This window comes from Nicotiana attenuata, unplaced genomic scaffold, assembly GCF_001879085.1.
Source record: "Nicotiana attenuata strain UT unplaced genomic scaffold, NIATTr2, whole genome shotgun sequence".
In the NCBI taxonomy this organism is placed as follows: domain Eukaryota; kingdom Viridiplantae; phylum Streptophyta; class Magnoliopsida; order Solanales; family Solanaceae; genus Nicotiana; species Nicotiana attenuata.
In genome coordinates, this window is record NW_017670970.1 from 263,562 (window position 1) to 287,228 (window position 23,667).

At 39.8% G+C, this 23,667-nt stretch overlaps 1 protein-coding gene across 1 annotated transcript; it reads left to right on the plus strand.

The window, feature by feature from the left end:
• The first annotated feature begins 22,218 nt into the window (after positions 1–22,218).
• Positions 22,219–22,933, plus strand: LOC109244924 (glutaredoxin-C5-like). The gene has a single exon (XM_019412093.1). The coding sequence runs from the start codon at positions 22,310–22,312 to the stop codon at positions 22,706–22,708; it is 399 nt and encodes a 132-aa protein (XP_019267638.1). The 5' UTR covers positions 22,219–22,309; the 3' UTR covers positions 22,709–22,933.
• The last annotated feature ends 734 nt before the right edge of the window (positions 22,934–23,667 follow it).

Below are 23,667 nucleotides of genomic sequence, written 5' to 3' on the forward strand. Positions count from 1 at the left end.
CCGAGCGTACTATTCGGATTTTCGAGGACATGCTCCGCGCCTGTGTTATTGATTTTAGAGGTTCTTGGTATCAGTTCTTGCCATTAGCGGAGTTTGCCTACAACAACAGCTATCAGTCGAGCATCCAGATGGCTCCCTATGAGGCATTATATGATAGACGATGTCGATCGCCAGTTGGGTGGTTTGAGCCGAGGGAGGCTCGGTTCTTCGGTACAGATTTAGTACAGGATGCCTTGGACAAGGTTAAGATCATTCAGGATAGGCTTCATACAACTCAGTCCAGGAAAAAGAGTTACGCCGACCGTAAGGTTCGAGATGTGGCATTCATGGTCGGAGAGCGAGTGTTGCTTCGGGTGTCGCCCATGAAGGGCATGATGAGATTTGCGAAGAGGGGCAAGCTAAGCCCTAGGTTCATCGGGCCTTTTGAGATCCTTGATCGAGTGGGAGAGGTGGCTTACAGACTTGTGTTGCCACCGAGTTTATCATCTGTGCATCCAGTGTTTCATGTGTCTATGCTTCGGAAGTATCACGGCGATCCATCTCACATGTTAGACTTCAGCACTGTCCAGTTGGAGAAGGACTTGACCTATGAGGAGGAGCCGGTAGCTATTTTAGACCTGCAGGTTTGTCAGTTAAGATCGAAGAATTTCCTTTCAGTTCATGTGTAGTGGAGAGGTCAGCCTGTTGAGGCAGCTACCTGGTAGTCCGAGTCCAATGTGTGGAGCTGATATCCCCATCTTTTCACCGACTCAGGTACTTTTCTATGTTCGTTCGAGGACGAACGGTTATTTTAGAGGTGGACAATATGATGACCCAACGGGTCATCTTTTGTTTTAGAACCCGAATTCGGGTTCCGTGGCCTTGAAAACCTCATTTTCTTTCTCCTCAATTTACGCGCGTAGTCCGGGCGCATCTCCGTGAAGCTTTTGTGTGAAATTTAAGAAAGATATTGAATTTGGCCTTTAAAATTGATTAAAGTTGACTTCGGTTAACATTTTTGGTAAATGAACTCGGACCCGTGATTTGACGGTCCCGTAGGGTCCGTAGTAAAATAAAGGACTTGGGCGTATGCCCGGAATCGAATTCCGAGGTCCCTAGCCCGATAAAAGAATTTTTAAAGAAAATTGTTTGCTGGAAAATATAAAAGTTTTTAGAAATTGAATAGTGTCGGAACTTGATGGTTTTTAGAAATTGAATTGCGAACCTCCTGTCGCAACTGCGACATCTGCAGCTGAGTAAAATGGGCCTTGGACGGGATTTTCATTTCATTCTTCAAAATTTCAAAACCTGAGCTCCAAAGGGCAATTTTCCTAGAGCATGTTCTTCCCCAAATCATAGGTAAATGAATCTTAGCTCTTTTCTTCAATCTATTTCATCTTTTTACATGATTTCACTTCAAAATCTAGGTTTTTTCATGGGAAATTTTGTGTTCTTGGGTAGGAATTAGGATTTTCGAATTTTGGGGATTTGGACCTCAAATTGAGGTCAGATGTAAAAACCAATTGCAAATTTGGGTTCGTGGGTGAATGGGTAATCGGGTTTTGGTTCGAACTTCGAGTTTTGACTAAGCGGGCCCGGGGTCGGTTTTTAACTTTTGGGGAAAACATCGGGAAATCTATACTCATGCATTAGAATTGGTTTATTTAGCGTTTATTGATGTTATTAAGTAAATTATGACTAGATTCAAGCGGATTGGAAGTGGAACCGAGAGGTAAAGCGGTAATTGAGGCTTGATTTTGGCCGTGGAATCGAGGTAAGTGTTTGGTGTAACCTTAGCTTGAGGGAATAGGTGTTGTTTTCTTATTTGCTACGTGTTAGTATTGAGTTCAACGTATAGGCATGGTGACGAGTATCTATACATTGATGTTGAGCGTGCAAGTGAGTCTTATATTGTGACCGTTATGTATCTTATCATGTACTGTTCATGCTTAAAACGATGTTTCTCTATGTTGAGCAAGTTTTATGATATTATTGAGTATTTGATCATTGATGAGTATTAACTGTTGAAACGAGATTGGTTATAGATGATTCCCTAGCCGGGATGTTATTTTTTCTATTCTTGATTCCCTTGCTGGGATGTTATTGTTTCTATTGTTGATTCCCTTGCCGGGATGTATTTTTTCTATTGTTTGGGTGAGGAAGAGTGTAAAGCACGAAGGGTGATGCCGTGTCGATATTGTGAGTGAGTGTTAATGCACGAAGGCTGATGCCGTGCTGATATTGTGAGTGTTAATGCACGAAGGGTGATGTCGTTCCATGATTTGAGAGTTAGTGCACGAAGGGTGATGTCGTGCTATGATTGTGATAGTTAATGCACGAAGTGTGATGCCGTGCAGTTTCTGTTGTTTCTTATCGTGAGGACGAGAGTAAAAGCACGAAGGGTGATGATGTGCACGTTTTACTGTTTCATTATCACTGTTGATATATGTTTGCCCAAGAACAAGTGAAGTTTTGAAGATTGACAAAAGAACTCAGACATGGACCAGGTCCATATTGTGAAACACAGTCATGATCGACCCAAACATGTGAGATGCACGTGAAGGAGATAAATCTAACTTATCAGAAGTAATTTCTCCTGATCTGATCGAAAAGGTTGCATACTGGATAACGAGAGACGGACTCCTTACATGAAGAGAACACGATTTAAGAAGAGGATAGTGTCAGAGTATGAGATCAACTAGAACTCTTCTACGATGGGAGAGTAGAATCTGTATCCTAGTTAATCTCTAATCACTAACCCATTAAATATCAGTGTTCTTCTCTTTTATAGGTAATGCACATAAGTAGAAGTTAAACGTAAATTGAGAGAAAAAGAGCAAGGCGATTTTGCAAGCAATTTATGTGTGATTCAAGCGTGCAATCCTAAAGCTACTTGAACAAGATAGAAGAACCATTTCCAAGTGTCTGTCTTTTATTTCTAGTTCAATTGTAGTAGGTGATTTTACATTGTACCTTTCAGCTTTCATAGAAGCAATTGTAGTAGGTACTTAGAGTTTCAAGTTAGTATTAACTTGAAGTTGTCGCAATAATTGAGGTTGTGTGCCACAACGGGATTAGAGTTAATCCTTAGGTTTACAAAGAGTTTTGTAAATGCTATTTTGGCTCAGTGATTTTAGTGGAAGTTTGGGAAAATCCTAGTGAGTAGTAGGTCGTGTTTTTTTCACCTTTTGAGCCAGGTGTTTTCACGTAAAAATCTCTGTGTTCTTTATTTTCTGCATTTATTATTCCGTAAATAGCAGTAGTTGGAACACCTAGAAGAACCAGGTCCTTCTATAGTTTTGATAAGCGAAAATTGGGTACCACACAAATCAGCCCCCCCCCCTCTTGTGTGGTATTGACGTTTAGAACATCAATTTGCATCAGAGCGGGTTATCCTTGAAGAGGTTAACACCTTAGGAAAAGATCAAGATGAGTGCACCACCTGGGAACTGGGAAGGGCAATCCACTGCTAGGCCTCTACTCTTTAATGGTCAGTGCTATTCATGGTGGAAGAACAAGATGAGAGATCACATCATAGGAGATGACTATGAACTCTGGGACATAGTCACTGATGGTTCCCTGGCAACTAAAAAGAATAATGCTAAAGGAGTGGACGTACCAAAGACAAGAGCTGACTGCACTGCTGAAGACTTGAAGAAATAGGAGAAGAATGCCAAGGCCAGGAAATGGCTTGTGTGTGGACTGGCTCCAGACGAGTACAGCAGGATTCAAAGCTGTACCGCTGCCAAGGAAATATGGGATACTTTACAAGTGGCTCATGAAGGAACTCCACAAGTAAAGAGATCAAGAGGAACACTACTCTATTCTCAATATGAGAATTTCACTATGGAGGAAGGAGAAACTATCTAGGAGATGTACACAAGGTTCACAACACTAACAAATGAACTTAAATTTCTTGGGAGAGTTATCCTTGAAGAAGACAAGGTTGAGAAAATCTTGACAAGAGTCTTACCAGTGACTTGGGAAAGCAAAATCACTACTATTCAGGAATCAAAGAACATTACTACCCTCAAGCTGGATGAACTGATTGGAAACCTCACTACCTATGAACTGAGAAGGAAAACCATAAAAATGGATGCACCCAAGAAGGAAGAAGTCTGGCTCTCAGAATAGCTGAAGGTGCAGATCTGGAGGATGATGAAATGGCCATGATCACAAGAGATTTCAAAAAATACCTAATGAGAGGAAAGGGTTCTTCAAGAGGTACAACCTTCAACAAACCAAGGGCTCCTGAGAAACAGACCAACGAGGGTTGCTACAGATGTGGAAAGACTAATCACATGATCAAGAAGTGTCCTCAGTGGGAAATTGAATGGAAGAAGGAAAGGGCTGAACGAAGGAACAGGAAGAAGGAACAAAGGATCAACAAAAGCTATGGTTGCTGCTTGGGGAGAAACATCAGATGAGGATTCAGAAGATGAAGCTGGAGATGAACAAGCACCTATGGCCATCGGAGAATCAGATGATGAACAAGAGGTAAGTGTCGTTCATCTCAAAGACAAGATAAAATTTCTATCTAAAGAAAGGTTGTTGAATTATTACTGGACTTCATCGATGAGTCTGAGATAATTAACAATGAGAAGGAAGAGCTGTCTAGGGAGTGTGTGATCTTAAAAGCCAAGTGCAAAAATCTAGAATCTAGGGCTAATGAGAGTGACAGTAAAAATGCTGAGTTGAAGAACCAAGTTCTTGAACTTGACACCAATGTCCTAGAACTTAGGTCTGAAAATTTAAAACTATAGTTAGGAACAGGTAAGAAGAAAGCTGATCTCACACATCTCACCTTAGAAGAAAACCTAAGAAAAATGAAGGATGAGTTGTACAGGAAATATGAGCAAATAAAAGTCTTAAAAGAAGACCTAAGGAAGGTAAAGCATGAACTAGACAGAACTTGCAAATGGAATAAGGCTTCTGATGCACTATCCTGGCTACAAGAACATCACAGTAGCAACAAGAGAGGACTTGGCTATGGGGCACAAGCACCTAAGTGGGATCCCAAAAGCAAGTACCTCACTCTTCCTGAAAACAAAATCTGCACACACTATGGCAAGACTGGTCATTACAAAAATGAATTTAATTCTAAAGAAAAGGCCAGTCAAAAGAACAAAGTTTTTGTTCAATAGAAAAATAGGTTGCCTAGGTGGGCCAAAAGGAATTTAATTTACCCATTTGCCTATAGAAAGGGACCCAAACTAGTTTGGGTTCCTAAGACTAACCCCTGATTTCTTTTTACAGTCCCAAGTGAAGGGAAGTAGCCCAATATGGTACATGGATAGTGGCTGCTCAAAACATATGACTGGAAGCAAGAGCCAGTTCCTTTCACATGAGGACTTAAAAGGAGGTAATGTCTTATTTGGAAATGGGAAGAAAGGTGAGATTATTGGGGTTGGAAAGGTAGGTGAGACAGACTCACATTCCATTGAGAATGTCTACTTGATAGATGGCTTGAAATATAGCCTAATCAGTGTGTCACAACTGTGTGGCAGAGGTAACCTTGTACATTTACCTCTACCAAATGCTTTGTAATTAATTTTACCACTAACAAGATTGTTTTGTAGGGAAAAAGAGTTAACAATATTTACATTGCCTATTTGACCACTCTTTCAGAAAATGAACTCACTTGCTTGAGTGTGTTGGATAATGATCCCCTCCTGTGGCACAAGAGACTTGGTCATGCAAGTCTGAATCAACTCAACAAATTAGTCTCCAAGGACTTGGTAATAGGGTTACCTAATATCAAGTTCAAGGAAGACAAAGTTTGTGAGGCCTGTGCAAGGGGGAAGCAGGTAAGATCATCCTTTAAAAGCAAGAAAATGGTAAGCACAACCAGGACGATGGAACTGGTTCATATAGATCTCTATGTTCCAATGAGAACACTGAGCAGAGGTGGTAAGAAATATGTGATGGTACTTTTTGATGATTATTCTAGGTTTACCTGGGTAATATTCTTAACATATAAGGATGAAGCATTTGACATGTTTACTACCTTTGTTAGAAAAACTCAGAAACAACTAGGTAATCAACTTGCATCAATCAGGTCTGATCGTGGAACTGAATTTTAAAATGCTAAGTTTGCTGAATTTTGTGATGAGCATGGTATAGATCATAATTTCTCTGCCCCTAGGACTCCTCAAAAAAATGGAGTAGTTGAAAGAAAGAATAGGACTCTTGAAGATATGGCTAGGACTATGCTTCTTTCTAGTAAACTGCCCCATAGCTTCTGGGCAGAGGCTGTAAATACTGCATGTTATATCATTAATAGATGCATGACTACACCCCTTGTAGAGAAGACTCCCTATGAGTTACTTAAAGGGAGAAAACCAAATATATCCCATCTTAGGGCATTTGGATGCAAGTGCTTTGTGCACAGTAATGGAAAGGACTCCCTAGGTAAGTTTGATCCCCGAAGTGATGAGGGAGTATTCTTGGGATATTCTTAACATAGCAAGGTTTATAAAGTGTTCAATAAAAGAACTTTGTGTGTAGAAGAAAGTGTGCATGTAGTTTTTGATGAAACTAACATTCTTTCTGAGAGACGGGAACATGAAGATGAAGCTATTGGGCTGGTAAAAGATTTGAGTGAAGTCTCACCTCAAGCTAAAGTTGCACCAAAAGAAGGAAGAGGTAATGGAACAGGTTCTTCCATCTAGGGTAACCTGACAGGGGGAACTGAACAAAGACGAACTGAAACCAATCCCCTAAAGGAACCTGTTCGTGATCCTGTTCCTCAGCAACAGAACATGGGAGAAACATCAAGCAGAAATCAGTTGGTTGTGAAACCTCACAAGTATCAAAGTTCTCATCACATTGAGAACATAATCACTGATCCAACCTCTGGAGTTAAAATTAGATCACAATTAAAGAATCTGTGTGTTTTTGATGCTTTCCTATCTCTTATTGACCCTAAAAATGTTATTGAAGCTTTGTAGGATACAGACTGGGTAAATGCAATGCAAGATGAACTCAATCAGTTTGAGAGAAGTCAAGTTTGGCATCTAGTTCCAAGACCCAAGGATAGATCAGTAATAGGCACAAAATGGGTCTTCAGAAACAAGCTTGATGAAGATGGAACAACTATAAGAAACAAGGCAAGACTGGTGGTACAAGGTTACAGCCAAGAGGAGGGTATAGATTATGATGAGACTTTTGCTCCAGTTGCAAGACTGGAGGCAATATGACTCCTCATAGCCTTTGCAGCACACATGGAATTCACTCTTCATCAGATGGATATTAAAAGTGCCTTCCTGAATGGCTATCTAAAAGAAGAAGTGTTTGTTAAACAACCTCCAGGGTTTGAGAGCAAGGAATGTCCTGAACATGTGTACAAATTAGACAAGGCTCTCTATGGACTCAAGCAGGCTCCTAGAGCATGGTATGAACGATTGTCAAAATTCTTGCTTGAACATGGCTACAAAAGAGGTAAGATTGACAGTACTCTATTCCTGAGGGAAAAAGGTAAGGATCTTCTTGTGGTACAAATATATGTTGATGACATAATTTTTGGGGCAACCACTGACAAACTAAGTAAAGATTTTGCCAAATTAATGGGGAGTGAGTTTGAAATAAGTATGATGGGTGAGCTTAGCTTTTTCTTAGGCCTACAGATCAAACAAAACCCAAATGGAACCATGATCCATCAGCAGAAATATGCAAAAGAGTTGATCAAAAAGTTTAAAATGAATGAATCAAAGGAAATAGACACCTCCATTGCAACTACCACTAAATTAGACATAGATGAAGCTGGTTCATCTGTTGATCAGAAGTTGTATAGGGGTATGATTGGTTCACTTTTGTATCTTACTGCCAGCAGACCTGATATAGTTTTCAGTGTAGGGCTTTGTGCTCGTTTTTAGGTTAATCCAAAGGAATGTCACTTGACTGCTGTCAAAAGGATACTGAGATATTTGAAAGGCACTACTGATATGTGTCTTTGGTACCCTAAAGGTAGTAATTTCAATCTAGTAGGGTATGCTGATGTTGATTATGCAGGTTTCCTTGTGGATAGGAAGAGCACCTCAGGTATGGCTCATTTTCTTGGTTTATGTCTTGTATCATGGGCCACTAAAAAGCAGAATTCAATGGCCTTATCCACTGCTGAGGCTGAATATGTTGCTGCTGCCTCTTGTTGTTCTCAATTGCTATGGATCAAACAGCAGCTGATAGATTTTGGCATTGAAGTTGGTTGCATTCCTATATTCTGTGATAACACTAGTGCTATAAGTATGACAAAGAACCCTGTTAATCATAAGAGGACTAAGCACATAGATGTTAGACACCACTTCTTAAGAAATAACTATGAGAAATGATTGATTACCATAGAGTTTTGTGCTACAGATAAACAAATTGTTGACATCTTTACTAAAGCACTAAGTAGAGAAAACTTTGAAAGGAACAGGTTGGAATTAGGGATGATTAAAATCACCTAATAGGACCAGCTCAGAATGCGCAATGAAAAAAAAATTTAGCTAGGAAATTTGAACTTGTGTGAATATCTAGATTAATTTTTACTCAGCTTCATACTGTAATTACTATACTCCTGTGACTTGTGTTAATATGACTCACTGATCTCTTACAAAAAATTTTCTATTATGGTAAATTGAGGCATGGTCAAGAGAATTCTAAATGAAGAACTTGGTTCATCAGAGTTGATTCATCTGAATGCTAAGGTATATTTTCTATACTCTGCACAATTAGAAATATAAATATTTAAATCATGAGCAGAAGTCCTACAATTGTTCAAACTCCTTAGAAAATTCTATCTGTTGGTTTTGAACCAGTTCAGTCAGCATTAGAACTCTAAACCACAAAATTTGCCTAAAATCGAGGGTAGCTTAACCATTCATTCAAACCTGAAATTTCAGGTTGATTAGACCTCTACTTGACCACTTCTAAAGGTGCCGTTATACATTAAATGTGTATTTCTTTTTAAATACGCATCATTACCTCATGTCATCTTCATAATACTAAACCGTCAAAAAATCCCTCTTCACTTCCAATTGCTTTCCCCTCCAAAGTTCTAACTCACCAATTCTCTCAAGAAATCAGCGATAATGACAAACCCACAAGACAACCCTGGAACTCCTCCACAGCCCACTCCCTCTGATTCAACTACCCCTCGTCCACGTAGCACAACTCCCAAACCCAGGCTGAGAAAGGTAAAAATGCATGCTCGAAAAATAGTAGCTTTTGGGGATCTTTCAAAGAAATTGAATGAGAAATTAAAGGCAATCCAGGTCCAAGACTCTGAGTCTAACTCTAATTCTAAGTTGTACAAGTCTTCTAGAGAGGGGGAAGGACCTGGGTCATCTGATTCTGAGAAGGCTCACGAATCCCATTCTCAGGTAAGTTCTTCTTTGACTGAGAATTTAGAGACTAGGTTTATTCTAGTTGGGCCTATCAGGGATGTGGAGTTACCTGAGGTAAGAAGGAGTGGAGGTAAAAAGAAATCTGAAAAAGAAAAAGAAAGAGAGGGTGACTGTGGTGAAGTGAGGGGAAAAGGGAAAGGAGTGGTTGATCATTCACCCACTGCGGATTTGTCTGTACCTGCTATTTTTGGGGTTGAACAAGAACATGTAAAAGAGAGTGGCACGAAGTCAGGGGAAAGTGGTTCTGGTGAAGCTGCTGAAGGGTTGGTTAACTTAAGTTCATAGAGAGATGAACCTGGTTCATCAGTTGAAGAGACCCTAGCAGACCTCTTGAAAAAATTTGGGGCGAGTTATGATCCAAAGAAAAGAAAACCTACCACACCAAAAGCCACCAGTGCTCCTAAACCCTCCAAGAAAAGAAAGGCTTCATCCTTAACAACTACTGAATTTTCATTGCCAAAGGGTAGAGCTAAAAGAAGCAGGGTGAAGCAGAGTGAGAGTGATCTCCAAAAGGCTCTAGCTGAGAGTAAAAAGAAAAAGCTGGCTAAAGGAAGGGAAGGTTGCAGAGCCCTCAGAGGCTGTTGAAGTCGAGGAGATGGAACTGGTCCATTAGGAGGAAATTACACCAGTGGAGGTTCAGACGCCCAAGCCCAAAAAGCCCAAGACTTCTTCCAAGAAGTCTTCCTCTATGTCTGAAGCTGCTGAACCTTCATTAGCCAAGAGGACAAGGTCTGCAGTGAAAAGTAAACAAGTGAGAATTTCAGAAGATGAGTAATTGAGTAGAGAAGAAGAAGATGATGACTCTAGTGAACAAGACAAGCTTGCCATGTTTGGCAAAAGAAAGATTTTGAAGGGTAGACTATTGAAAGACCTGGTGGAACCAGGAATGATGAGACTGGTGGATGCCTGACTGCTCAGGGGTGGAAGGACATGGTCCTTCAGATGGATGGAAGGCTAGCCAAGAATGAAATTATTGAGTTCATGGCTAATGCACAGGCTAAGGATGGCAAGGTTAGCAGCCTGGTGAAAGGAGTTCAAGTGTCCTTTGATGCTGAAAAATTGGGAGAGATCCTTGATATACTCTCTGAAGGGTTTGATGATTATACAAGGCAAAGGTGGCCGTGTTTGGACTCCCTTCCTACTGCACTTGAAATTACCAGGAGGTTTTGTGATGCTGAAGATGTGAATGAAGCCAGGGCTGTGCACAAAAGTGAAATGAGGCCTGAGCACAAGGTCTTGTTTGAATTTGTCAAATGTCCATTGCCAGACAGGAGAGAAGGCAAATTGCAAATTATATGGATTTAGTGTTGATGGAGTGCCTGGAAAGAGGAATGCAAATCAATTGGCATGCACTAATCATCAAGCTGCTGGACAGGGTCATCAATGGCTCCAAGGCTCGTGCTACCCCCTATGGCTTTATTTTGACCAAGGTTCTGGATAGGTTCAATGTGCCTCTAAAGAAATGGGAAATGGCCTCGAGCAAGGATCACTTTGGCATTAATACTCTAATTGCTTGTGACTATTTAGTCAATGCCATCCCAAATGAACCTGGTTCATCCAAGAATACTCCTATCAACAGCAAAGTCAAGGTTCTAGTTCAGGAATGTGAAGCCAAGGATGTTGAGATAACTAGGCTCAAGGCTTGTGTGGCAGAGGTGGAATCTGAGAGGGATGCCCTCATAACTGAGCTTGCTAAGGAAAAGGAGAAGAATGATGGAATTCTTTACAATATGTTGAATCTTCTCCAAGCCCAAAACCATCCCTCTAGCTCCCCCAAGCCTTAGGAATTCTAGCTTTTGTCTCCTGAACCTGTTCAGTACCTTCAGTGACCCGGATTAGGGATTTTTCTTTCTTTTTGCTCATGGTTTGAATATTTTTTCTTTCTGGTTGTGGATTGTGGTAGCAACATATCTTCTATCAATGATATCTACTGTCTTTTGCTCTTAATTAATGTTAATCTTTCCTTGGTAGTTTAAATATGTTTGCTTGATTACTGATGATTAATCCATGATTGCACTTGCAGTTGCCCCGGTGGCCATGAGTACTTATTAAAATCTGGGACTCACACTTTGTATGCAACTTTTCGACGATGCCAAAAGGGGGAAGAGATTAAGATTGTGCTTTACATATTCTGAATAAGTGATATTTATAATCTAATCAACCTGGTCCTTGATGATAAGAAATTTTAAAAAAAAACATAGTATTGGTGGTTAAGCTGAGTTCTTACAGGATCCAAGTAAGTAAAAAGCACAGAGTTTGTCATCATCAAAAAGGGGGAATTTGTTGGCCCAAGAACAGGTGAAGTTTTGAAGATTGACAAAAGAACTCAGACATGGACCAGGTCCATCTTGTGAAACACAGTCATGATCGACCCAAACATGTGAGATGCACGTGAAGGAGACAAATCTAACTTATCAGAAGTAATATCTCCTGATCTGATCGAAAAGGTTGCATACTGGATAACGAGAGACAGACTCCTTACATGAAGAGAACACAGTTTAAGAAGAGGATAGTGTTAGAGTATGAGATCAACTAGAACTCTTCTACGATGGGAGAGTAGAATCTGTATCCTAGTTAATCTCTAATCACTAACCCATTAGATATCGGTGTTGTTCTCTTTAACAGGTAATGCACATAAGCAGAAGTTAAACGTAAATTGAGAGCAAAAGAGCAAGGCGATTTTGCAAGCAATTTATGTGTGATTCAAGCGTGCAATCCTGAAGCTGCTTGAACAAGATAGAAGAGTGTCTGTCTTTTATATCTAGTTCAATTGTAGTAGGTGATTTTATATTGTACCTTTCAGCTTTCATAGAAGCAATTGTAGTAGGTACTTAGAGTTTCAAGTTAGTGTTAACTTGAAGTTGTCGCAACAGTTGAGGTTGTGTGCCACAACGGGATTAGAGTTAATCCTTAGGCTTACAAAGAGTTTTGTAAATGCTATTTTGGCTCAGTGATTTTAGTGGAAGTTTGGGAAAATCCTACTGAGTAGTAGGTCATGGTTTTTTCACCTTTTGAGCCAGGTGTTTTCCACGTAAAAATCTCTGTGTTCTTTATTTTCTGTATTTATTATTCCGCAAATAGCAGTAGTTGGAACACCTAGAAGAACCAGGTCATTCTATAGCTCTGATAAGCAAAAATTGGGTACCACACAAATCACCCCCCCCCCTTGTGTGGTATTGACGATTAGAACATCAATATAAATATGATGTTCATTTTGCTTCTCCCTTCCCATCTTTGTCTGTTATTTTCTGTTATTATTGTTCTGGTCTTATATGATTTAGCTGCACATGTTATATGGTTGTCGTGTCCTAGCCTCATCACTACTTCGCCGAGGTTAGGCTTGACACTTACCAGTACATGGGGTCAGTTGTACTGATACTGCATTCTGCTCTTTTTGTGCAGATTGCGGTGCCGGACCTTGTGAGTAGATTTGAGGTTGCTGCCTTCAGTCCAGGGAGACCAAGGTAGATCTGCTAGCGTTCGCAGAGCCTGAAGTCCCCTTTCCCTGTATTAGTTTCTTCTGTCTCTTCTATTTCGACTACAATTGTACTTCTTTCAGACTTATATTTGTAGTAAATCTTAGTCGTTCGTGAATTGTGATACCAGATCAGTTGGGGTAGTTATATATTAGAGTACTTGGATTGCTATATCACTTCCGCATTTCCTAATTATTTTGGTTTAGTTATTATCTATTCCTGTTTTACTTAATAATAATAATAATAATAATAATGGTAAAACTGTAACTGTTGGCTTGCCTAGATTTTCACGATTAGGCACCATCACGATTCCCGAAGGTAGGAAATCCGGGTCATGACAACTCACGATACAAACTTCCCCAGCATAGCCACTATCATCAGAATTATTGCAAGTGTCAACAATATTTGCAGATTATCTACTTTCTGCTTCCCACATTTCTCTTTCATTTTAGGACAATCTTTCTTGTGTAACCTTGCTCCCCGCACTCATAACAGTTCTGCTTCCTTGCCCTAGACTTCAATCTAGCAATTGACTTTTTCCTATTAAAGTTCTGTCTTTGTCTTCTTCTCTATTCAGAAGATCCTCGCCTCAATTCTGCTGTCTGAAAAACTCTTTTTCAAATCTTTATATTGTAGTACATTACTAACACCTTTTAGTGATATACTCTATTTCCCATATAGTAGTGTATCCGCAAAAGTATCATAAAATGGTGGTAAAGAACATAACAAAATCAAGGCCTGATCCGCACTCTAAATTTTGATATCTTGATTCTTCAAATCCATTATAATTGAATTAAACTCATCAAAGTGAGTTTTAACAGGTGTACCTTTGTTCATGCGGAGATGGTATAACATATATTTCAGGTAGAGACGGTTTGTCAACGATTTCTTAGAATATAAATCTTCCAGCTTATTTCACTAGGTTGTTGTTGTTGTTGTTGTTGTTGTTGTACAGATCTTCCAGCTTCTTGCATGCCATTGCAGAAGTTTCTTCGGCAATTTTCTGAAGACTTAACACTATTTGTAATGCTCATGAAGATTACATTCAAAGCCTTCTCCTTCAGTTCTGCCTTCTCTGTCTCTTTCATCTCTTCCGGAAAAACCTCATCAATTGCATTTTCATAATCCTTGTAACACCAGGGACGATTTCATCCTAATCTTCCATAAACTTAAACTAGAACTCCCATCGAATTTCTCTACTTCGTACTTTATTTAAGATCATGTAGACATCTTAATCCTATATTATATGCAAAAATCCGAACCTTTCTCTGATACCAATTATTACAGAAAATTGTGGGTTAGCTAGCACACAATTACATACAAAGCAAATAAAGAAGAAAAAACAACACAAGAATTTAACGAGGTTCGGCTAAGCCTAATCCTCTGGGTAGAAGCAGAGATAGTTTTTCACTAAGAATGAGAAGAAAAGCACGATACAATCTATAGAATTTCCAATTACAGCCCCTATATATAGATCCCAAATAGTTCCAAACCCATAAGACAAAGGTTTCCCAATCGGACATAGACAATTAGTTTTCCTTTCCCAAATCTATTAGAACAATGATTTTTTCCAAATCTATAGGGATTATGGGTTTTCTAAAGATACAAGAAAATTATTCAAGCCACAAATAAGACGAACTTATAATAGTCGTTTAAAATTCTTTATACTATCAAATGCAAAGAATTAAATTTAAAAAAAAAAAAATAGAAGAAGTACTAGTATTATTGAGCGTTTGATGTCGATTTAATGAGTGACCGAACATTCTGTTAAGAGAGGGACATGCTTATTGATATGCAGTAATGGTGGTAGAGTGAAAGTAATCAAACCAAGTGAAAAATAATAGTACTAGTAGTAATTGTGGTGGGTGGGGAGAGGAGACAAAAGAATGCAGCCTCAGCCTCCAATATTACGCCGGATATCGCCGCATCCGTAAATTCTCCGCCGCCCGGACTCAAATCAAAGCCTCCAAAGAAATGCTGCTTAATTCAGTGCACGCGCAGTCTGCTTTTTTCCACTTCTTCTTATTCCTTTTTTGCTCATGGGAACTGCCACACCATGTCTTTACTTTAGGTGGACAATCCCATTAATTTTTTACATCCTATTTACGGATGCTTTCTTATACTTTGCCACTGTTACTTGTTTCTCTAGTATTAATTTCTCCTATATTCCATTGCAGGCTGGTGAGTGAGTTTGCCTTGGTATGTACAGCGTAGTGGTGACACAAGTACATGTCTTTTCAGTAATTGGCCCACGTACTCTACTGTTGATTTAGTAGCTACATTTAATGAAGTTAACTTTAATACCAGACACTGCAAAATATTTATAGGATAATACTATAGTAGGTTAAATAGTTTTTTATTAGATTTTGTCCAAGTTACAGCTTATTATCAGCCTTTTAAAAGGCGTGGGCTAAGGCGAGGCGTTTTAGATATGCCTCAGCGAGGCATAAGTCCGAAAGCACGGGGCGTAAGCCCCATAATTTTTAATATTTTATAAAATAATATATTTACAATAAATATTTATAAACTGGTAAAATTGCATAAAAAATAAAGAAAACTATAAACATGTGATATATATATATATATATATATATATGCTTCATTCCCACAAAAAATTAGTCAAAACAGTCTAATGAATACTCGTTGCTTTTGGGAGATATTAGCAAACTAGCGGACAAGATAAAGAATTGGGAAAGACCATAAATTGGGGCTTCAATCAATAAAAAAGATCTTAACTTTTAAATTTAATGTTTTTCAATTCCTTTTTAAAACTTTTGAGTAATTACCGAGCTGGATTTTGAGAATTTGGGTATTATACAAGGACTTATTCAAAAAATTTTGTTTTTATTTGAAAATATATTTGGAGCTTACGCCTCACTAAAAAAATACGCCCCGAACGCTCGGGCGTACGCCCCGAATTGCTGGCCGTACGCCTCTTGAGACTTTCGCCCCACAACATCGCCCCGGTGCGTTTTTGGTGCGCCTTGCCCTAGGGCTCGCCCCGAAAACGCCTTTTAAAGCACTGGTTATTATATAATGTTATCTCTAGTTACTTTTAATAATCTGGTAGCGCAAAATAACTAATTACACAATTAAAGTATAAAATTTGGCTCTTTATCTAGCTGGATAAAAATGATCTTGTGGAAACCAATATCAAAGCTCTAGGGTGTCAACCGAGTGAATTTAATCATATTTGGACGAATTACCGGTAAATGGTTCTCCGAAATTATTGGTCACGATGAATAGAGACTTCATTCTAGCAAAATATGCCCAAATCAAAATTGCTAAATAATCTATATCAACTAGAATTATATCCTATATCCACACTTATCTGTTGCCCTTTCCATAAAACCTTTTCTTTTACTTTTCTCTTTCTTTTGACAAAAGTCTCATATGAGTTAATTTGAGCTAGTAAGTTGGTAAAACCAAGTTTATAACCTTTTGGCTGGTTTGAATTGTATTATACATTTATACATTTGTTTACCCTTAAAAATTGATAACAATTGAATTTGTACGTAATTTTAAGAATATATGGACTAATTCAATTCAAGTGATCAATAACGTTAAATAAGTGAAATGAAGGTGGAATAAATAACCAAACCAGTTGCAATGTTAGGTCCAAGCTCGGGTCTGAGATCAGTGATTGTGCTTCCCTCGGGTCGAAGCCAAATACTTATGAAGAACTATGAGCAAAAATAAGAACTTTGAATAACTTCTAGAAGCAGAGAAAACATATGTATATTGCCTTGATATGCGTGTTACAGTGTGTTTATTAAATAATAAACTTCCCCTTTATATAGCAGGGGAATTTTACCCTAAGTTCAATTCTAAGAAAGGTAAAAAATTTCCTTTCCGCTAATCACTAACCTGTTGCCCATACGAGCTAAGATCCACGCCATGATATCTGGTCGAGCGTGAATATCACGGCTCTTCGTTAGTCGTGTGCAACCGTTGGGCAATAATTTTTGAGGTCTCGGAGCTCGAATTGAATTCGGGGGGGGGGGGGGCATCTCGATGGCTCCGGTAGTCAGTGATTCGCTCAGGCCCTATTACGAGGGGTTCCTAGCTCCGATTCCATATAGTTAAGTCCTTGCTTCATTTGCCCCCTCGATAAATCGGGGTGCTCATTAGTCCCGATTTTACCCTTATACATATAGTCCCCTCGTTTCTCAGAGAGTAGGTTTGCCGAAACAACGAGAAACGATAGATGTTCCCCAGTTCCTTCCTCCATACGTTTTGGCCGAACGTTGGAGAAGCCTAAATGTCCCATCAGTCGTGTCGTTCTGACTTCGGATACGTGTCAACCATTGGTTGGTTGCCTTCGAACACGAAGCATCGCATAATTTCCTTATAAAAGCTTCTACACTTTGCTCCCTTTATCAAGTTTCGATCAAGCTACCACCTCCGAATTATCTAGCTATTACCAACTCTTTCAAACATTCATATCTTCATCTGTGAACTTCAAATCTTCATAATTGTTCTGAAGTTCCTTCCCAGAATTTTGTCCTACCTTGAAATATTCATACTCTCACTTCAGCCTCGAAACTTATTTCTTTATAACAATAGGTGCCGAATTTAGTGATAAAGAAAGTTTTTTCTTGGTCGCCCGAATCCATATGGATTTGGTAGTACCCGGAATAGGCGTCGAGAAAGTTGAGTATCTCGTGCCGGGCCATCGCACCGATCATGCGATTGATGTTAGGCAAAGGAAAAGCATCCTTAGGGCACTCCTTGTTCTAGTCTATGTAATCTACACACATTATTAATTTATTTCCCTTTTTAGGCACTACCACTATGTTAGCTAACTAGTTTGGGTATTTAACTTCCCAAATGGAACGTATTTTAAGGAGTTTAGATACATCATCTTTTATGAATGCATGCTTGACTTCGAACCGAGGTCTCCCTTCTGCTTGCCGGGTGTAACATCGGATCCAAACTCAATTTATGAGTGTTTATCTCCGGTAGGATCCCTGTCATATCAAGATGTGACCAGGCGAAACAAGATATGTTAGTTTTAAGGAAACTAATGAGTTCTTTCCTGAGCTCGGGGGTTAACCCCGTGCCCAAGTATACCTTTCGATCCGGCAGATGTTTGGTCAATATAACTTGCTCCAGCTCCTCAACTATCGATTTGGTGGTGTCGGTATCATCAGGAGCTACGAACGATCTAGGAACTCCGTAATCATCTTCCTCAGTGACTCCTCGTCCCTCCGGTCCGATCGGGACCATCATCGGTGATCGCTATTTAACTTCGGCCTTTCTGGCCGGCTTCGTACTTTTTAATGTCAAAACGGCAAGTACGGGAAGTACTTCATCGACTGCGAACATCTCCGTTGTAGCCGGCTGCTCTCAGTACACTGTCTTGATCCCTCCCAATGTAGGGAACTTTAATGTCTAGTGTAAGGTCGAAGGTACTGCCCTCATGTTGTGAACCCATGATCTTCCGAATAGAGCATTATATCTCATATCGCATTCGATCACATAGATTTTTGTTTCCCGAACGGTCCCGGCAGTGTTCACAGGTAGGGTTATTTTCCCTTTAGTGGTTTCAAATGCCATGTTAAATCCGTTCAACACCCAGACTTCTCGCATTATTTGGTCTTGTAGACCTAACTGCTCTACGACCCTCGATATAATGATGTTGCCGAGCTACCTGGATCAATCAACACACGTTGAACGAAATGGTTCACTCCGTGATATAATCTCGTGTTCGTTTTTTCCTTGTGATGGACACTTTAGTGCGCTTTAGCATTGGTCCCTGTGGGGCATCGATCCCTCCAATAATCATGTTAATGATGTGCTGAGGTTCTTCTTTTTTTGTCTGTTTGTTGGAAACCCTGTTCCTGATGTGATTTTTTGCTCGATGACTCACAAATTCCCGGAAATGCCTGTTATTGAATAATCGAACCACTTCTTCTCTTAATTGTCGACAATCCTCGATCCTATGGCCATGATTGCCATGATACTTACATCAAGTTATGGTCTCTTTTGGTAGGGTCAGACTGCAACGGTCTAGGACACTTGGTATCCTTGATGCGCACGATGGCAGATACGACACTGGCAGCATCGATATTGAAGTTATATTCTGATACATTGGTGCTTCCCTGGCACTGAGTGGCCTATCAAAACCATTTTTTGCTCACGAGTCCCCGGCTACTATGGCCTCGATCGTTCCGTTTCTCATTCCTCATAGGGTGATGCCCGAATACGTTACCCCTCAAATCTCCGCTATACAGTTGGTACCGATCTTTGCTTGATCTCGGCTCATGGTCGACGACTTTCCTAGACCGATCACTGGCTCTGATAGGATAAATGGACCCAGAAGGGGCCCCGAGCTGATCGTTCTCGACCCTGATTTTTGATTGGTACCTATTATGGACGTCACCCCAAGTTACAGCCGGGTACTCTACCAAATTTTGCTTTAACTGCTGTGAAGCGAAGGAGTATTAGGGGTTAAGTCATTGAGTGAATGCCTGAACATCCCAATCATCCGCAACCGGAGGCAAGTCCATCCGTTCCATTTAAAACCTTGATACTAACTCCCAAAGCATTTCGTTGTCTCTTTGCTTTACCTTGAAAATGTCTGATTTTCTGGTCTCAACCTTGATGGCCTCGGCGTGCGCTTTCACAAAAGCATCTGCAAGCATAGCAAGCGAATCAATAGAATTTGGGGGTAAGTTGTGATACCATATCATTGCTCCTTTTGACAGAGTTTCTCCGAACTTCTTTAGCGAGACTGACTCGATTTCGTCATCTTCCAAGTCGCTCCCTTTGATGGCACATGTGTAGGAGGTCACGTGCCCATTTGGATCCGTGGTTCCGTTATATTTTGGAATATCGGGCATACAAAACTTCTTCAAGAATGGCTTCGGTGTTGCACTCGGAGGAAAACGCTTCTGGACAATTTCGTGGAGTCCAAGCATTTCAATATCGACGGCGCTCCCGGGATTTGGTCGACCCTAGAGTTATAGGTCTCCAATTCTTTGTCGTTGGCCTCAATTTTCTTATGCCCTTACTCCACCTGTTTTGTTATCCTTGAGCATTCTCATTATTTCGGGGTTGGTCTCGGGCTTAGCTACATCCGCTCTTTTTGTGACCTGCTCATTTCTTTAGGTATTTTCCTGGGATGGTTTGGGCTCAACCCTGCTGCGACTTTGATTCTGCAGTTGTGTTATCGCTGCCTGTTAGGCCTAACATTTCGAAGGTCACCCACAGGTTGACCCTGTTGCCTTCACCGGGCGTACCTTGAGCCGTTAGTCGGGCTTCTCCACGAACGTTGTGCTTAGGGTCAGTCGGCGAATTGGTGTCGATGGCCATGTGCGAGTTGGAATCGACTGGGCCTGCAACAAGGACTCTGATAGGATCAGCAGAGGGCGCCTCGTTGATACGCACCACATTGTTGTTTTCGCCATGATGGCCAGACTCAACATCAATGTTCAAGTGAGCAGACTGAGAGTTTGATATTTTTAGGCTGGCCTGAAATTAAAATCTCAAAGAACAAGCGTAAAATAGAGTGTGTATGGACATTTGTATCAAACCACCACTATTATCCTTAGCCCCACAATGGGCGCCAAACTGTTTACCCTTAAAAATGGATAACAATTGAATTTGTACGCAATTTTAAGGATATGTGAACTAATTCAATACAAGTGATCAATGACGTTAAATAAGTGAATCGAAGGCAGAATAAATGACCAAACCAGTTGTAATGTTAGGTCCGAGCTCGGGTCTGAGCTCAATGATTGTGCTGCCTCGGTTCGAAGCCAAATACTTACGATGAACTATGAGCAAAAATAAGAACTTCGAATAACTTTTAGAAGAAGAGAAAACAAATATATATTGCCTTGATATGTGAGTGTGTTTATTGAATAATAAACATCCCGTTTATATAGCAGAGGACTTTTACTCTAAGTACAATTCTAAGAAAGGTAAAAATCTTTCTTTCCGCTAATCACTAACCTGCTGCCGATACGGGCCGAGATCCACGCTGCGATATCCGGTCGAGCGCGGATATCACGGCCCTTTGTTAGCCGTGTGCAACCGTTGAGTAATGCTTTCTGAGGTCTTGGAGTCCGAACCGGATTGGGGGGGGGGGGAGGGGGGGAGGGGTGTCGTATCGATGGCTCCGGTAGTCACTGCTTCACTAGGTCCCTAGTACGAGGGGTTCCTAGCTCCGATTCCATGTAGTTAAGTTCTTGCTTCATTTACCCCTTCGAAAAATCGGAGTGCGCTCATTAGCCCCTATTTTACCCGTATACAATATTATTTTACATATTTAACTTTTATAAGGATTACACATTAGTTTCCAGGTCAAAGTTGACACCCAACCTGCATCATGTACGTACTTAACATTGATGATGTAAACCTCCTTTCTTGTTTTCTCTAATGTAGAGCTTTCTTTTTCCTTTTACCTTTCCCTATAAAGTTACTCCATTATTTTTTTCTTTTCTAAATTCTTTGTAATGTTTTCCTTTAATCTCTCTACAATATGTGACTTCCAAACTCTATAACATGTACTGGTTCTAATTGTTTTCAACTTCCGAAGGGGTATTCAAACTTTTTTCTTCCTTTTTCAGACTAAATAATCAGTCCCATTGGAAATTGGTCTTAGAGTGGAATTCCGACCAAGAACATACTTATGATCATGGAATTGCATGGCAATGCATCGTGAAGCGAGCAAAGGAAAATACTTTCGGTGGTTGGGTCAACAGTAACTAACAAAATCTAAAGACCGTTGATCAACCAACCTGCGATACATGTCGGAACTTGCACTAAAGAGTATAGAACCAAAACCGGTCGACGTAATAAATTAATTAGCAATTACAACAAGTAGCAACATGCGCAGGCATCAAAATTAAATTAACTCTTTTATCTCCACTAAAATTTAATGTCTTGCCCGACAACAAGGACGCAAGCAGCCGTTTACTATTATCCTAAATAGTAGTAAGTATCCAACTCTACTTGGATTTCCCTGAAAAGCCTGTCCTCTTTGTCTCCATGAGTAATGTAGTATAACCCACACTTAACTACTTGAGAGTAAAGACTTTCCATTTTTTTGGGCCTATTGCAACGTACTCTCTGGATTTTATTTTAGATATAAACACCATAGCCGCCTCCATCTGCTGACACCTTTGCCTCCAACCTTAATTTCTCATAATTTCTTTAAGAGAATTACAAGTGCTTACATCTCAACTTTAATGTTCGCAGTCCTTTATTTAAAGAAACATTTAATTCAATATTACCTAAGTTCCAATATTTCCCACGCACGCGTTGGCGACAATAACCGACAAATACCCCCTTATTCATGAAAGAACCCTCCCTCCACACCTATATATACCCCTCACACTTTAACTTCTTTTCATCATTCCAACACCAAACATTCCTCGGACACTCTCACTTCTTTTTCAACTCGGTTTCTTGCTCTCTTTTTATTTTTTTCATTCATCTTATTCTTCAATATTAGCTACAATGTATCAAGCAGCAGAGTCATCTTGGGCTGGAAATTACCACAACAACATAGCAACAAGGCGTGGATCGTCATCGTCGTCAGACCCGTTGGAGAGGGTTGTGAGGCTGGCGTCAGGAAGCGCGGTGGTGATATTCAGCATGAGCACATGTTGCATGTGTCATGCAGTGAAGAGGCTGTTTTGTGGAATGGGAGTGCACCCTACGGTGTACGAATTGGACCAAGACCCCAAAGGCAAAGAAATGGAGAGAGCACTCTCTAGGCTTTTAGGCAACGCTCCTGCAGTCCCTGTTGTCTTCATTGGTGGAAAACTAATTGGAGCAATGGATAGAGTTATGGCTTCTCATATTAATGGCACTCTTGTCCCACTTCTCAAGGAAGCCGGCGCTCTCTGGCTTTGATTTGACCAAAAAAATAGCAGGATTAGGTTGATGGATGGATTGTTCCTCCATTTTTAATTTTTGGTTTCCTTAATTAATGTGCTTTTAATTTCATGGCAACCTTGTAGTTGATGCGCTGATGCATGTATTTCATGATTAGCTATCTCTTGTTGTAGATATAATCAAGAAACCACCTCTAATGTTAATCCTTTTTATTTGTATTAGTACCAATACTTTATTGCTCCTCTTTTTCTCTCCCTCTCTTTGCCTGTTGTTTACTGGTGTGATAACATGAGTGGATGATTATTAAACATTCGGGAAGCTAAGGGACAATAACACCGGAATTGGGATAGACGATCAAAGAATATCGAGGTAGTCATAATAAATAATGAGGTGTTCTCTCAAAGAACAATATGCATTTAATAGGAGACGCAGCATAATAAGTGCTAGCATGCTCCTATATATATACGCACTGTAGAAGTATTATGCCTTTATGGAAGACCCATTTTAACGACTATATTTATTTCAATCATCTCTTCAATTTTTATTGAATACATTTAGAGGTCTTTTGGTAGGGTGTATAAGAATAATGCGGATAAGGTGTATTTATTGTTTGGTGTGGTATATTAAAATTATAATGCATTGCATAATTTATAAGAAAAATAATTGTTTACAAAAATGCCCTCCATATTCTCTAGCTTTGAGGGGCTTTAAGAACAATTTTGTCTTTAACCATACTAATGCATGCATTATTAGCCTTGGTATTACTAATGCCATGATTTTCTATGCATTACTTATACATAGAATAATACCAAGTATGATGTATAACTAATACAAGAATTTGTTATACACAAATTGAAAAAATATACCAAACAAGGTATTAGTAATCCATAGAGCTAATGCTTGCATTATTTTTTCTTCTTATATGAGTGATCCGCGGGTTCTCCATATATATTCTTCAAACTCATGATGTCTTCCTC

Bases quoted from the DNA above. Each gene is read 5' to 3' on its own strand.
- LOC109244924 (XM_019412093.1), top strand. From the start codon at position 22,310: ATGTATCAAGCAGCAGAGTCATCTTGGGCTGGAAATTACCACAACAAC.